At 35.5% G+C, this 17,678-nt stretch overlaps 1 protein-coding gene across 1 annotated transcript in view; it reads left to right on the plus strand.

Moving 5' to 3' along the window:
• RIF1 (replication timing regulatory factor 1) overlaps window positions 1-17,678 on the plus strand; it is a 59,153-nt gene that overhangs the window by 18,439 nt on the left and 23,036 nt on the right. Inside the window, 11 exon segments of the mRNA XM_044913289.1 lie at window positions 370-487; window positions 1,346-1,519; window positions 1,736-1,770; window positions 1,772-1,847; window positions 2,531-2,598; window positions 2,840-2,935; window positions 4,708-4,794; window positions 5,422-5,495; window positions 5,941-6,121; window positions 7,890-7,997; window positions 8,363-8,512. Of these exon segments, the coding sequence (XP_044769224.1) occupies window positions 370-487; window positions 1,346-1,519; window positions 1,736-1,770; window positions 1,772-1,847; window positions 2,531-2,598; window positions 2,840-2,935; window positions 4,708-4,794; window positions 5,422-5,495; window positions 5,941-6,121; window positions 7,890-7,997; window positions 8,363-8,512 (1,167 nt within the window).

Raw genomic sequence — 17,678 nt, forward strand, 5'->3', positions numbered from 1 at the left:
GAAATGAGCTTTAGGTTGTCTTAGTTCATTTTTTTTTAGGGTATATTTTTAAAAAGCTTAAAATGAGTCTGTACCGATAGCATTAAAACTTGGGCATTGTTTATGTGTATAATTTCCCATTTGGAATTTAGAACTGAAATTTATAGATAGTACACATTTATAGGGCAAATTTCAGTTGTAATAAAAATTTTTACTTGTTTCCAGTTTTAGTTTTTTTAGCCAGCGCATCCAAACAGCCAGTAGGATTCAGCATATCAAAAGAACTTAGAGTTCTTCTTAAATTTAACTATATCATGCAAGACTTTTAAAAAATATGGTACTTAGGTAGTTTAGAGATAGTTTTCCTTTTTTTGTTTTTAACCCCAATAGGTGTGCGTGCCTCTGATTCAGAGTACAATAAGCATCGATTCTAATGCTTCACCTCAAAGCAGTTTGTCTCGTGTAACTGCTTCTCCAGGTTTAAGTCCTATGACTCCTATACACAAAGGTAAGAGACATACTTGGGTTTTTGGGGGTTTTTTTTTCCCTATTTCTAAAAAGGGCTTGAATGTAGCCTTTGCTCAGTTATTCACATACAATGAAGCACTTTATAATTTTGACGCCCTAATCACAAAGTCAGTTCTATACTAATTGTTTTCCTGTGTGTTACTGTTGTGATTGCGCTGTGGTTGGGAAAAGATGGGTGTTTTTCCACTATACACGTGAGATGTATTACAAATGACTGTTGTGTTTGTTTCAGAACCAGAATTTTAGAGCTTTTATTAAAAACAACAGATTTTAACAGATGTTTTTTTAAAAAGTGGCTTAGCAGGGTGCATGAGTGGTTCAGTCAGTTAAGTGTCAGTTCCTGATTTCGTCTCCGGTCATGATCTCAGGGTCTTAGGCAGCATCTGCTTGAGGTTCTGTCCCTCTGCTCCTCCCCCCTCAAACAAACAAACAAAATCTTTTTTTAAAAAGTGGCTTAGGTTATATACCATTGGAAGAAAATGATTTGCTGTTTGTCTTTTGTTTGTGTTTTTTTTTTTATGTTAGGTATTCTAGTCAGATTTTTATATTTAAGTGTCAGGAATGCCTGCATAATAATATTTCAAAGTATGAATTAATGCTTGATAATTATCTTCATTTAAATGGTGTGTGACACTAAATCTTGTTTTTAAAAACCTAATAAGATAATTAGGAACTCTGTTGTGGGCTTGAGGCAAAAATTCAATTTTTGTTTGACAAAAACTATTTACTTTTAAAGATATATTTCGTTGAAATGAAGTAAACAAAATATGTTCACTTGGATAGCTAATTTAAGTTAATATAACTTACCATTTGTGTTTTATTTTGTTTTGTTTTTAAGGTGCTTCCCCATATGGAACTCCTGTAGCTCCCCGGATGAACTTAAGTTCAAATTTTGGTGGAATGGCCACAATCCCCTCTATTCAACTTTTGGGACTTGAAATGCTGCTTCATTTTTTGTTGGGTCCAGAAGTCTTGAGTTTTGCTAAGCAAAACAAACTTGTACTGAGCTTAGGTATTTACTTTTTTAAAACTGTTCAGAGCAAGAGTGCATTAGGCGAGAAGACATTTATCTTCCCCAAAGCCAAAATAATTCTGTAATTACGTATGAAATAAATATAAATCTTTTTAATAGAAAACACATGTCAGACCACCTAATATTTTATATTGAGCTGTTTTATTTTATAAAGCTTTGTTTTGGCATAATTGCCCTTTTTTCTCTCTTTTTTAGAGCCACTCGAACATGCGTTAATCAGCAGCTCTTCTTTTTTTTTCCAAACATGCAAATACACTTATCACTGCTGTTCATGATAGCTTTGTTGCGGTTGGAAAAGATGCTTCTGGTAAATATTTAAGAGAAAATTTTTTATTATTTGTTTAAACCTGTGTTTAAAAAGAAAATAAAATAGCAAATATTTGTATAGTGCCATCTTTTGGCCAAATTGTGCTCGAAGAACTTTACATATAAATCACTTAATTCTCACAGTAACCTTCTCTGTTAATCCATTTTTCAGATGAAGAAACTGCGTTGTACAGAGAAGTTAATAACTTGTGCAAAGTCACATAGTTGGTGGTGGAGCTGTGATTCAAACCTGGGCTCCATGGCCCTAGCATCTACACTTAAATGCCTGTGTTTGATGGCCTATCAAATATTGAGATGAAATTTCAAAAGTAGTTTGCTGTTTAACTGGCTGGGAAATTTTTTTCTAGGGGCTTTCAGGTGCCCTTTTGAATCTTGTTTTTTTCCTTGTCTCGGAAGCAAAAGGTATTCAGTAAAGAAAATGCAGATAGCAGAAAAAAAGAAAATAATCACCCTTAATTAAATTACAGGGCCCATTGTTAATAGGTTACAGTTTGAAAAAATATTTCTTTGTTGTGATAGTGTTTCGTAAACTGATAGGGTTGAATATTTTAAGAATTATACTCTAACTATTGCTCAACTTATTTCTTTAGTGTAAGGATGTAAGGGTAAGCCTTTATAGTCATACCTACTACATTCTAAAGTTTATTTTGTTTTGTTTGGCAGATGCAGTTGTCAATGCTATTTGGAAGGAGCTAATTAGCTTGATGAAGTCAGTTATTGAATCAGGTAACTACTATAACTGATCAAATGATTTTTATAGCACCCAATGAGTTTTTGTTTGGCTTTTGTAAATAAAATTTACTTTTAAGTCAATTTTTGAACTGTATAGCTTCCTGACTTTCAAATAAAGCTATTTGATACATTTAAAAAAATCAGTGTCATAACTAAGTATATGTTTTTATCCCTAGAAATACTATATTTTCACCCTTAAAAAATACTTGCATATTGCTTTTTGCTTTTTGATAGGTAACAAAAAAAGAGAGACCAGGTTCTGAAGTTTTGACCCTGTTACTAAAATCTTTAGAAAGCATAGTGAAGTCAGAAGTATTTCCTGTGTCAAAAACACTGGTAAGGATAATGATTATGTGCTGGAATTAAAAAAATCGTATTCTGAAATTGAATTTTTTGGTGGAGATACTTACACAGACCAGGTTTTTTTTTTCCTTTTTTAAGATTTTATTATTTATTTTAGAGACAGAGAGTTGTGCGCGCACACAAGCAGGGGGAGGAATAGGGTGGGAGGGAGGAAGAGGGGGAAAGAATCTGTAGCTGACTCCACGCTGAGTGTGGATCCCCAAGCAGGGCTTGAGATCATTACCTGAGCCAAAACTGAGAGTCAGACGCTTGACTGAGCCACCCAGGTACCCCCAGACTAGATTTTAAGATTTTATATCAGCAATTTAGCCCTGTAGTAAATGTTATTTCATTGACTTTGGAGTCATTTGAAACCTCAATAAAGTAAATGAGTATACCGGCAATACAAAAATCTTCCAATGTCATAAGAATGAGCCATACAGAGAAAATGGGGTAAAGGACATGAAACAAGAACTGAGGAAACTCAGAACACTAATTTTATAAGATTGCTGAGCTCCACTAATAGTTATTTTGTACATTTAAGAAAATATCTGGTAATAATCTTGTGGAACTTTTGCAATTTAAATAAACTCTGTTTAACCAAGATAATGACTTTGGTATTAAACATCTTTTTTATCCTATATAGTAGAGAAGGAAAAAACAAATTGGATATACTTTTTATAATAGTGAGTCTCCCAAGATAACTGCAGATGGAGTAAACTATACCCTACTTAAATTCCTTCTGAGTCTATGTACTGGGATATCTACTATGGCAGTAGTTCATAGTGGTTAATAGCAAGGGCTCTGGAGCAGACTAGGTTGAATTTCCCCACCCAATTATTTATTAGCTGAGTGAACTTGGTCAATATTTCTACTCTCTTACCTTTTGTAAAGGGAATATAGTAGTTTTATATAATTAGGTTAATAGCAGAGCACAATGGGTCAGGAACAAAATAGTCTATAAATGCTATTTAGTATTATCATTGGTGTCTCATTCAAATGAGAGTGTGAAAGCACATTTTAACTAAAATAACCTTTTCTGTCATATTATGTCACTTGTTAGGTAGTTCAAATTAATACCAGTATAATAATAATTTTGAATAGCAGTTTGATAGGCTCTGTCATATTTGAGAGATGTGTCTTTAGACCCAGCTTCTAGTTAGTAGTCCTTTGAAATATACTTGCTTCTGGCACTAGTGAGTACATAATTCGTTGCAGAATACCTTTTTTATAGTATATTAAAAAAAGGCCTCAAGGGCTATTAATAGAAAAATGTTTGAATAAACTGTGCACATTCATATAGCAGTTAAGAATGTCTACATATATTGATGTTAAAACTCCATAACACAGTTAGGTGAAGGTCAGTTCCAGAGTATCTCACAGTATAATGTCATTAATGCTATAAAAGAGTAGATGTATGACAGCCCAGGAAGTTTTGTTTCTGTGTATACTTAAATACATGGAAATTTAGAAGGTCTAGAAAAATAAACTCCACAAACTGATAGTATTGATTTTCCCTGGAGATAAAGGACTTTGTCATTTTATTTTTTATGTTTCTGTATTTGAACTTTTAAAACTAATGTAAATATATTCACAATAATATATAAATGTATTTGAACTTCTTGAATGGAGAATTTATTTACATTAATGAATGAGCATTATTTAACAATAAATTGTTAATTAAAAATACAGCTAACAGTATTAGATTTTTACTAAGTAAAGTATTTTTATAGCTAATTTACAACAAAACTTTTTATTTTTCTTAGGTCCTCATGGAAATTACAATTAAAGGACTGCCCCAGAAAGTATTAGGTTCACCAGCATATCAGGTTGCTAATATGGATATTCTTAATGCAAGTATCTTAAATGTAATGATATGATTAAAATTAGCCAAAAGATAAAAGTTCCGTGATAGTTTTTTTTTTTTCCTAAACATAGTGAAACTTAGCTTGTAAAATTTTGAGAGAATTGGATAGGCTGATTATGTTAAAGGGAAAAAACTGATAAAGTAATAGATTAAAGAATTAAATATGACATTATTAATGGAACTATTTTTCTGAATTACACTAAAAGTTCTAGGAGGAGAGTTTTCTGTTTGCTTATACATAGTAATAGTGGTTATTATTTAAAAATTTGGAAGCATAGTAACAGTTCCTTAATTATGGTGAAATAAATTTAATATCTACAGGATGTAGATGTATTTATTGGTCCAGCAAGTTTTAACTTAATGTTCTTTTTATATCTGGAATATACCATTCCTCAGTTGCTCATGTAAATGGAATAGCTGAAAGAGCTTGATTTTTGTGTGCAGTTTATAGAAATATATTTGCTACCATTGTGTCATATCCTAAGTAATATCAAAAGTTAAATTTCTTTAGCTTAAAAGGATCATTTTACATAATTGATTATAGAAAACAAGTGTAACAAGATTATACTCCTTATAACAAGAATATTGACTGCATTCTTCCATCTTTCTTCAGGGAACTCCTGCTTTGTTCTTAATTCAGTTAATTTTCAACAATAATCTCTTGGAATATGGTGTAGATGATGAGAGGTAATTTAAACTAGTCTTTTTGTTTATGTTGGAAAGGTTATTTGATGAATGAGATTCTTTTTTTTTAAGATTTTTATTTGGGAGAGAGTGAGCGAGAGAGAGAGAGAGAGAGAGAGAGAAAGAAAGGATGAGCAGGGGGAGGGAGAGGGAGAAGCAGACCTCCCCCCCGCTGAGCAGAGAGCCTGATGCAGGGCTGGGTCCCAGGACCTGGAGATCATGACTCGGGCCGAAGGCAGACGCTTTAAGCAACTGAACCACCCAGGTGCCCCAGATGAATGAGATTCTTTTGAGTTATATGCTGTATCATTTTTTAAAATAAAAAAAAATCAAAGTAAGAGTATAACATTTCTTGTTTCCTTGTTGGTTATTTTTAGACTTTTGTAATAGTGTAACATGTATTTTGGCAGAAAGCGCTGGATAATGCATAGCTCAATTTTTTCTCCAGGTTTTTTCTCAATCTGGAAACACTTGTTGGCTGTGTCCTTTCTGGTCCAACTTCACCACTAGCTTTCAGTGACTCTGTTTTAAATGTTATTAACCAAAACGCAAAGCTGTTGGAAAACAAGGAGCATCTCTGGAGAATGTGGGGTATTATAGTCACCCCATTAACGGAATTGATTAATCAGGTATAAGTGCTACATGTTTCCCCTAAAACTTAAGGAACATTTTCCTTTTTTTCTTATTAGAGCACCTGGGGAAATAAATAGAAGTTCGAACTTGAATATAAAATGCTAAATATTTTTTTCTGTGGGATTGATTAATTTCCTGTTCTTTATATTAGTTGATTTCTTTTACTGCATTTCTGCCTTATTCAAGAAAGTATAACAGTGGGGATGAATCAGCTCCCTTTTCTCCAGTAGTGATTATAAAGCCAGAAGACTTAGATGTTATAATATAACTTCTCATATTTATATTTTGAGTTCTTTCAGTATTTGTACTATGAGGAATAGTAATGGTTATCTTGACTAGACTGTATATTCAGATTTCCATGGGCAAGTCAGTTCGTGAATACCTCAAAGTCATATAGTAGTCCCCAAACCAGTAATCCGTTGAGTTGACTAACCCTTACATTTAGATACTTAAGAGTGACATTATCGGCAGGGTGTGGAGCTCAACTTTTGTCACTCTTAATGGTTCATCAGTTGCTTTATCAATCTTTAAATGGAAATATTTTCTGGAAATACTCTGCTGTAATTCTCAAATGAAGACTCCAGAGAATTTATTAATGATAGTGCAGTCACCATTATTTTCACTAATTAGTTCAGCACATCATTTAAACATTCTTCTGAAAGAAAAAAGTTTACATTCCTAAATAAGTTTCCGGCTGTTTGAAGGATAGCAAGGTCTTTTTAATAAGTCCTTGTTTGAATCCTACCTTCTATGTTTAGTAAAAGATTTTGGAGTTACCTCTGGGATTCTTTTATAGGACTTAAACACCAAGTATTGTTTCTCAGGGTTGCTGTAACATTACCACACGCAGGTGGCTTAAAACAATAAGGATTTATTCTCTTATATCTCTGGATCCCAGAAATCCAAAATCAGAGTATTGGCAGGCTTGGTTTCTTCTGGAGCCTTGAGGGAGAATTGTTACTGTTCCTCTCACTTAGCTTCATTTGGTTCTGGCAAAATTTTTTTTTTTTTTAAGATTTTATTTATTTATTGGACAGAGAGACACAGCGAGAGAGGGAACACAAGCTGGGGGAATGGGAGCGGGAGAAGCAGGCTTTCCACGGAGCAGGGAGCCCGAGGTGGGGCTCGATCCCAGGACCCTGGGATCATTACCTGAGTCGAAGGCAGATGTTTAACGACTGAGGCACCCAGGTGCCCCTGGTTCTGGCAGTTCTTGATTGTTCCTAGGGTTATAGACAAATCACTCTAATCTCTCCCTCCATCCTCACATGGCATTCTTACCTGTCTTTATTGTCTGTCTAAATCCCACTTTTTTTTAAAAAAAAGATTTTATTTAGTTACTTAACAGACCACGAGAGAAGGAACACAAGCAGGGGAAGTGGGAGAGGGAGAAGCAGGCTTCCTGCTGAGCAGGGAGCCCCATGTGGGGCTCGATCCCAGGACCCTGGGATCAAACCTGAGCCGAAGCCAGACACTTATGACTGAGCCACCCAGGTGCCCCCAAATCCCACTTTTCTTTTAGGAACACCAGTTATTGGATTAGGGCCTATCCTAATCCAGTATGCTTTTATTTTAACTTGATTATATCTGCAAAGTCCCTATTTCCAGATAAGGTCATATTCATAGTTACAGGGGTTAGGAGTTCACCACCTCTTGAACATCTCAACGCTGTATCTACCTCACTACAAATAATAAGATGGTACTACACAGGACTAGAATTAGATGGTAATTTGTCTAACTTCTTCATTATTTTTCTTGTTTCAGACCAATGAAGTGAATCAAGGTGATGCCTTAGAACATAATTTTAGTGCCATATATGGTGCATTGACTTTACCAATAAACCATATTTTTTCAGTACAGAAATTTCCAGTGGTAAGGCAATGTCAAGTTTTTTACTTAAGGAATTTACATTTTTTTGAAAATGCTCTTTGACCCTTTATAATGAATTCCTACAGTAGTTTTTCCTGCAGTGAGATTTCCTTATGACTTTTAATCAGCTTAGGGTAAAGGAAAATGGTGAAGGAAGAGAAATTCCTCTTGACCTTTGATAATTGCTGGTATTGTGGCATTATTGTAATTCTTCAAATAGAATTCTATAGGGGAGGCAAATTTACTACTCTACGCTAGTCTCTTCTATGACACCTTAAATGTTACAGTGGTTTTTTAAGACATATTCTGTTAGGTGTTTGATATGTAGATATACATTCTTAAATTTTCTTTTTTATTGTTATTTTTAGGCCACCATGAAGACCTTACTTAGAACTTGGTCAGGATTATATAGAGCATTTGCCCGCTGTGCTGCTTTGGTGGCAACTGCAGAAGAGAATTTGTGCTGTGAGGAACTTGCTTCCAAGATAATGTCCAGTTTAGAAGATTCCGGCTTTTCAGTGAGTGTATCCCAGTACTGACCTTGGTTGTATTTAAAGAATACTTTTCAAATAAATTGAGATAACATTTGTGAACTGTCATTTATAAGGCTTCTAGTTTATAAGGTACTGATAATGTAAAACAAGTAACAGCCTTATAAAACAGTTTTGTGTCTTTGGTCTACTTGACTCTGAGGTCGATGTTTCAGGACCCTTAACAGCCATGCAGTTTTACTACTGTGTGGCGTATCTGCCTGTGCCTGTGCCATTCTAGATTAACAGTACAAGGACCTTGTCCAGGAGCCAACTCTCTCATGTCTATCTCTTAGATCTTTAAAGGCAATCCTTTGGAAGTTTGTGGACCTAAAAAAGTAGGTCCCATTTCACTCCTTTATTTATTAAAACAAAACAAAACAAATACTTACATTGGTATGTATCATTCTAGAATAGAGCTCTTTTTTGTATTTACACAATTTACATATGTACATGAATGCGGTTCTTAACACTTGAATTCTATTACTAAAGCATGCTTTTTTCATCTAGAAAGATAAACTTCTACCCTTTGATAGTGGTTATCACTGTTACAAAAGAGATACCTCTCAAGAGCTAGGAATTCATCTTTTCAGATTTTTTAATGCATTTATAATATCTTTTCAAAAATACTGGCACAGTTTTGATTGTTACATTTTGATATGATAGAATTTCAGAGTGACTTAAAAAATGTAAATCAGATCCTATCACTGAAAAAACTTCTGTAGCACTTAGATTAAAAATTTTGACTGCTTATAACTGCCCATGAGGCTTATGCTTCCATTCCCCAGGGGGTCTTATTTAATTACATTTGTTAGTATCTATCATGGCACCTTGTTATTTACTTTTTGGCACTTATGTTAGAATCATTTGTGTACTTCATTATGTTACTTAACCAACACTCCATGAGGTTAGGGACATCCTGTCTTGATATGTATCCCTGGAATTTATCTGGCACATAGTTGAATTTGTTGAATGACTTGTATAACTGGTAGGGAGAATGTCGACCCATAGTTTTCATTTTTTAAATACTGTCTTGGTTATGTTTTCATCTTTGTTCCCTTCTGGAAGAAATTTAGAATCTGTCAAGTTTTATGAAATACACTTTAGATTTTTGCTTGGCTTGGTTGGTTATATTAAATTCATAGAGAAATTTAAAAATACTTTTTCATCTTTATTTCCATCCAGGAATAATTGTGTTCGTGTATTTTAGTTCTTTTAATCTAACTTGCTTAATATTTGGTAGTCTTGAAGCTGTCTTTCAGCTATTATAAAGGCCCAACTATCCCCACCCATACAGAAACCCTGTGTGGTTGCTGTTGGAGTATATAAAAGCTGTTGCTGATGTGCATTTCCTTTTATTGAATCAATCTTGTGTTCTTCGGATACACATAGTCGTAGTGAAAGTTTTTTCAAACATTGCATATAGTGTTTTAAGATTTTTGCATGTATCTTCATTAGTGACACTGGAATTCCTCATTCTCAAATTTTTGTCTAGTGTAAGAAGAATGTCGTATCTATACTTGTGTTGTCCATTGATCATCACCATTTTTAAAGTCACTGATAAATCTTGTATGAAAATACAGTAATCAGAATTATCCCAGTATTATGGAAAAGGATGTTATACCCGATACTAACATTGTATGTGAACTATAAATTTTAAAAATTGAAAAAAATAAACATAAAATAATTTATGAACTCATTAAAAATTCTGAAAAGATAGATTTCTAATTTTTTAAATTTTCTGTGTCTTTATATCTTGAATATTTTTGTTTCCATTTTATGGGTAATTTTTTAGCTAACATGTGAAGGCTTCACTTTTCATCTTTTCCAATATATGCATGTAAGACTATTATTGCTGCTATCAATTATTATAGATAAATATTAATAAATTGTAAATATAGTATGTATTATAATTGATATTATATTTATGTATTTATGTATAATTTATAGGACAGCATTTATAAATATATATACTTTGCATTACAGATTCTATTATAAATGTAATTATAAATATTAATTTTTTAATTTTTGTTTTAGCTCGAATATAGTTAACATGCAGTGTTAAATTAGTTTCAGGTGTACAATATAGTGATTTAACAATTCTCTACATTAATTACACAGTGCTCACCATGATAAGTGTACTCTTGATCCCTTTCATCTGTTTCACCCATTCCTCCCACGTACCTCCCCTCTGGTAACCATCAGTTTGTTCTCTATAGTTAAGAGTCTGTTATTTGGTTTGTCTCTTTTGTTGTTTGTTTTGTTTCTAAAATTCCATATATGAATGAGATCATATATTTGTCTTTCTTTGACTTATTTCACTTAGCATTATACCCTTTAGATCCATCCATGTTGTTGAAATGGCAAAATTTTATTCTTCTTTATGTCTGAGTAATATTCCATTTTATCCATTCATCTATTGATGGCCACTTGGGCTGCTTCCATAATTTAGCTATTATAGATAATGCTGCAGTAAACATCGGAAGGCACATATCTTTTTGAATTAGTGTTTTTGTATTCTTCAGGTCAATACCAGTAATGGAATTACTGGATCATAATGGTAATTCTGTTTTTAATTTTTCGAGGAACTTCCATACGGTTTTCCAGAGTAGCTGCACCAGTTTGCATTCCCACCAGCAGTGCACGAAGTTTCCTTTTTCTTCACATCCTTGCCCATGCTTGTTGTGTTTTTAGTCATTCTGATAAGTGTGAGGTGATATCTCATTTAGTTTTGATTTGCATTTCTTTGATGATGAGTGATATGTAGAGCATTTTCTCATGTGTCTGTTGGCCATCTGTATATCTTCTTTAGAGAAACGTCTTTTCATGTTTTCTGCCTGTTTTTAATTGGATTATTTGTTTTTTGATGTTGGGTTTTATAAGTTCTTTATTTTGGATGCTAAACTTGTATCAGATATTTTGTTTGCAAATATTTTCTCCCATTCCATAGATTGCCTTGTAGTTTTGTTGATTGTTTGCTTTGCTCTGCAGAAACTTTTTTTTATTTTGATGTAATCTCAGTCATTTATTTTTGCTTTTGTTTTCCTTGCCTCAATAGAAAAAATGTTGCTAAGGCCAATGTCAGAGAAATTACTGCCTGTCATCTCTTGTAGAATTTTTATGGTTTCAGGTCTCATATCTAGGTCTCATATTTTGGTCCTAAGATCCATTTTGAGATTATTTTTGCATATGGTGTAAGAAAGTGGTCCACTTTTATTCCTTTGCGTGTAGTTTTCCAAACACCATAGTCTTGCCCCTTTTGTCAAAGATTAATTGACTCTAGAATCATGGGTTTGTTTCTGGGCTTTCTGTCCTGCTTCATTGATCTGTATGTCTGATTTTGTGCCAGTACCATACTGTTTTGATTACTACAGATTTGTAGTATATCTTGTTATTGGGAATTGTGATACCTTTAGTTTTGGGCTTTCTCAAGATTGCTTTGGCTATTTGGGGTCTTTTGTGGTTCCATTCAAATTCTAAAGTTGGTTATTCTGTGAAAAAGGCTGTTGGGATTTTGGTAGGGATTGCATTAAATCTGTAGATTGCTTTGGATAGTAAGGACATTTTAACAATATTTGTTCTTCTAGTCTGTGTGCATGGAATATCATTGCATTTGTTTGTGTCATCTTCAGTTTCTTTCATCAGTATTTTATACTTTTTAGACGTCAGGTCTTTTATCTCCTTGGTGAAGTTTATTCCTAGGTATTTTATTATTTTTGGTGTAATTGTAAATGGAATTGTTTCCTTAATTTCTCTTCATTATTTGTGTATAGAAATGAAACGGATTTCTGTATATTGATTTTGTATTCTGTGACCTTACTGAATTCATTTATCAGTTGTAGTAATATTTTTGGTGGAGTCTTTAGGGTTTTCTTTTTTCTTTTTAAGGGAGAGCAGAAAGCGTGAGCAGGGGTGGAGGGGTTCAGAGGGAGGAAGAGCGAGAATCCCAGGCAGATTTCACACTCAGGGTGGAGCCCAGTGTGAGGCTTGAGGTCATGACCTGACTCGAAATCAAGAGTCAGATGCTCAATCAGCTGAGCCACCCAGGTGCCCCATGAATGATTTTTATAAATGTATTTTTAGATTCCTTTTGCTAATATTTTGTTGAGGATTTTTGCATCTATGTTCATCAGATACTGGTCTATAGTTCTCTTTTTCCATGGTATCTTTATCTGTTTTGGTATCAAGGTAATGCTCTCCTCATAGAATGAATTTGGAAGTGTTCTCCCTCTTCTGTTTTTGGAATAGTTTGAGAAGAATAGTTATTAACTGTTTAAATGTTTGGTAGAATTCATCTGTGATGTCATCTGATCCTGGACTTTTGTTTGTTGCGAGTTTTTTTGATTACTGATTCAGTTGCATTGCTAGTAACCATTCTGTTCAAATTTTGTTTCTTCCTGATCAGTTTTGGGAGGTTATGTTTCTAGGAATTGATCTATGTTGTCTGATTTCTTGGCATATAATTTTCATAATATTCTCTTACAATCCTTTGTGTTTCTGTGGTGTCAGTTATTTCTCTTTATTTTTTTTTAAGATTTATTTAAGTCAGAGAAAGACAATTATCATAGGATCTCAGTAGTATGTGGAATTTGAAAAACAAAACAGGTTCATAGGGGAATAGAGGAAAAAATAAAACAAGATGAAATCAGAGAGGGAGACAAACCAATAAGAGACTCTTAATAATAGGATACATGGTTGCTGGAGGGGAGGGGGTATAGGGATGGGGTGGTGGCTGGGTGCTGGACATTAAGGAGGGCATGTGATGTAATGAGCACAGGGTATTATGTAAGACTGATAAATCACTGACCTCTACCTCTGAAACCAATAATACATTATATGTCATTTAATTGGATTTAAATTAAAAAAGACTTAAAAAATAATAATGAAGAATTTTATGAACCATTTTATGCCAGTAACTTTGTTAATCTTAATGAAAGGGACAAATTCCTTCAATGACAACTACTATTAAAGCTCAATCAAGAAGAAATAGGTAACTGTAAGAACCTTATATTTATTAAAGTAATTGAATTTGTAAAAAAAAAAAAAGTTTTATTTATTTTTAAGTAATCTCTCCACCCAAGGTGGGGCTCAAACCCACAACCCCAAGATCAAGAGTTACGTGCTCTTCTGATTGAGCCAGCCAAGTGCCCCTCTTTATCCTCTTTAATTTCTGATTTTGCTTATTTGAGTCCTCTTTTTTTGCTCATAAATCTGGCTAAAGGTTTATCAGTTTCGTTGATTTCAAAGTTCATTTTGGTACCTTTATCAGTTCTGTTGTTTTTTCTTTGTTTCTAATCCTGTTTCTGCTCTAATTTTTATTACTTCCTTTCTTCTGCTGGTTTTGGGTCATGTTTGTTCTTTTTCCTGCTCCTTTAAGTGTAAGATTAGGTTGTTTGCGAGTTTTTTTTTTTTGCCTCTTGAAGTAGGTCCATATTGCTGTAAACTTCCCTCTTAGAACCACTTTTGCTGCATCGCAAAGTCTTTGGAACATTGTGTTGCCGTTTTCATTTGTCTCCATGATTTCTTGTTTGGCCCATTCATTGTTCAGTGTCATTTAACTTTCATGTATTTGTGTTCCTTTTTAAAGATTTTATTTATTTATTTGACAGAGAGAGAGACAGCTAGAGAGGGAACACAAGGAGGGGGAGTGGGAGAGGGAGGAGGAGGAGGGCCAAGCTGGAAGCCCGATGTGGGGCTCGATCCCAGGACCCTGGGATCATGACCTGAGCCGAAGGCAGACGCTTAACGACTAAGCCACCCAGGCGCCCCCATGTATTTATGTTCTTTCCACATTTTTTCTTGTGGTTGATTACTAGTTTCATAAGGTTGTGGTTTGAAAAGATGCGTCGTATAAGTTTGATTTTTTGAATTTGTTGAGTTTTGCGGCTTAACATGTCCATCCTGGAGAACATTCCATGCGCACTTGAAAAGAATGTGTGTTCTGTTTTTGGTCGGAATGTTCTGAATATAACTGTTAGATCCATCTGGTCCATTGTGTCATTCAGAGCCACTGTTTCCTTGTTGATTTTCTGTTTGGATGATGTATCCATTGATGTAAGTGGGGTTTAAAAGTCCTCTACTATTATTGTGTTACTATCAATTACTTCCTTTGTTAGCTGCTTTCTGTATTTGGTTGCTTCCATGTTGGGTGCATAAATATTTACAACTGTTACATGTTATTGGATTCTTCCTTTTATTGTATAGTGTCTTTCTTTTGTTGAGTCTCTGTTTCAGAGTTTATTTTGTTTAATGTAAGCATTGCTACCAGCTTTTTTTCCACTCCATTTGCATGATTAATGCTTGTGCATCCTTTCCCTTTCAATCTGTATGTATCTTTAGGTCTGACAGGAATCTCTTGTAGGCTTCATATAGATAGGTGTTGCTTTTTTATTCATTCCCTTATCCTTTGTCTTTGGATTGGAGAATTTATTCCATCTACGTTCAAAGTAATTATTGAAAGGTGTATACTTACTGCCATTTTGTTACTTGTTCCTTGGTTGTTTTTGTAGTTCTTCTCTATTCCTTCTCTTGCTCTCTTATGGTTTGCTGCCTTTCTTTAGTGATAAATTTGGATTGCTTTCTTTGTATTTTTTTTTGCAATTTATTACTGTTGGGTTTTTTGGGGGTTTTTTTTGGTAAAGATTTTATTTATTCATGAGAGAGAGAGGCAGAGGGAAAAGCAGGCTCCCAAGGAGCAGGGAGCTGATGTGGGACTCAGTCCCAGGACCCTGGGATCACGACCTGAGCCGAAGGCAGACGCTTAACCATCTGAGCCACCCAGGCACCCTGTTACTGGTTTTTGATTTGTGGTTACCATTAGGTTTGTATATAACATTTTGCATATAGATAGCAATCTGCTTAAGTTTGAACCCTTTCTTTACTCCTGTCTTTCCACACCTACGTTTTAGGTATATGGGTTCATACTTCACATTCTTTTATTTTGTGAATCCCTTTACTGATATATATAGACTTCATTTTCCTGCTTTTGTGCTTCCTACTTTTCTTAGTCCTACTTACGGTCTTTCTTTTCCACGCAAAGAATCCTCTTTAACATTTCTTGTAGGGCTAGTTTATTTGGTTATGAGTTCCTTTAACTTTTTGTTTATCTGGGAAACTCTTCATGTCACCTTCTATCCTGAATGATAGCCTTGCTGGATAGAGCAATCTTGGTTGCAGGTGTCTTTTTTTTCAGCACTTTGAATATTTCATGTCCCTCAGTCTGGCCTGCAAGATTTTTCCTGAAAAATCAGCTTTATAGCCATATGGGGTTTCCCCGTCTGTGTTTTCTTTTCTCTTGCTGCTGTTAAAATTCTCTCTAGCTACTTTTTGCCATTTGGATTACTCTGTGTCTTGGTGTGGACCTTCTTGGGCTGATTCTGTTGGGGTCTGTCTTGTGCCTCCTGGATCTGGGACTTGTTGACTTCCTCAGGTTTGGGAAGTTTTCAGCTATTTCTTCAAATTTTCTGCCCCCCTCTTCTGTCTCTTCTTCTGAGATCACTATAAGGTGGGTGTTTTACACTTGATGGTGTCACTAAATTTCCATGGTCTATTTTCATTTTTTATTACTTTTTCTCTTCTGTTAAACTTGATTGCTTTCTATTACTCTTTCCTCCAGGTCGCTGATCCGTTCTTCTGCTTTATCTAGTCTACTATTTATTCCATCTAGTGTTTTTTTAGTTCAGTTATTGAGTTCTTCCATCTCTGATGGGCTTTTATGTTTTCTCTTTTTTAAAAAAAGATTTTATTAATTTGAGAGAGGAGGAGAGAGAGAGTGGGGGGGCGGTGAGGAGCAGAGGGAGAAGGAGAAGCAGATGTGGAGCTGAGCTGGGAGCCTGACGCGGGTCTCAATCCCAGGACCCTGCAATCATGACCTAAGCCTAAATCAGGAGTTGGACACTTAACCGACTGAACCACCAGGTGCCCCTTACGTTTTCTCTTTGTTCAGGGTCTCATTGAGGCCCTCCAGTCTTTTGTCAAGTCATTGAGCATCTTTATGGCCATTACTTTCAATTTCCTATCAGATGTGTTACTTCTCTCCATTTCATTTAGGTCTCTTGCTGGGACTTACCCTGTTCTTTCATTTGGGACATTTCCGCATTTTATCTAACTCTTTGTGTCTGTTTCTGCATGTTAGGAATGTCAGCTATATCTCCTGCTCTTGTAAGTAGTGGCCGTGTGAAGAAGAGGTCCTCTAGTGCCCTGCAGTGCAGTGTCCCCTATTCACCAGAACCTGGCCCTTCAGGGTGTCTCATATATTTGTCCTGTGAGCCCTGCTGTTGTGCCTGAGTCACTTTTGCCTTCAGTCATCTGTAGTGGTTTTGCCTGTTGGCAGGGTTTATCCCTGTGTTGTTAGTGAGCCAATCCGGGACCACCTTGGGCTTGAGTTGAGTCAGACCAGGTATTTGCCAGAGATGCAGTAGCAAGGAACTGCATGTTGTTTTCCTTGTGTTGTCCCCTCCTAAGTTTTCATTGCCTGCAGTCAGACCTGATGTCTGCTCCCAGTCCACTGTTGGGGCCACAGATGGAATGGTATATATGGTTATGTTCCCCTTTCCCCAGGACAGGAGTCACTTTGGAGTTCTGATCCCTGTTGGGGCTGCTTGCACACTGCCAGGCCATGGGCAGTTTGGAGGAGTGAGTCCACAGGAGAACATGGGGGCAGGGCAAGCTGTTAGCAAGCTAGGTGGAGAGTATTCGTGCTGTGCTAGTTCCCTGTACATGTCCGTGTATCTAGCCTGGGCGTTGGGGAGCGAAATTGCACCTGCCTGCTTTTGTTCTTGGATAAGTTTCTTAAAGATCCCTGCCCCTCCAGCACTTGTTTGGAGATTAGTTACAAATGTCTTTCCCTTGTACTCCAGGCATTTCTCAAACTGCTGTATCTGTGCTAAACCTCAGTGAGGTTGTTATACTATCCTTTTAAGGGTGGGGACTCAGTTTCTGCTGGTGGTCCTGGCCCAGCCATCTGATTTTTTAAAGTTCCAGGTTTTGAGCCCCACACAAAGCCAAATGTTACAGGGATTCATCTTTCTGGTGCCTGGGATAGGGTCTGCTTCTCTCCTCTGTGCCTGCAATGGCCCTCCCTACTAGGGACTATTTCGCGAGCCAGCTTGATCCCCAAGCTCATCTCCACCCTTCCTTCTGCTTGCCATGTAGC

The sequence above is a fragment of the Neomonachus schauinslandi genome, chromosome 3 (assembly GCF_002201575.2).
Source record: "Neomonachus schauinslandi chromosome 3, ASM220157v2, whole genome shotgun sequence".
Classification (NCBI taxonomy): Eukaryota; Metazoa; Chordata; class Mammalia; order Carnivora; family Phocidae; genus Neomonachus; species Neomonachus schauinslandi.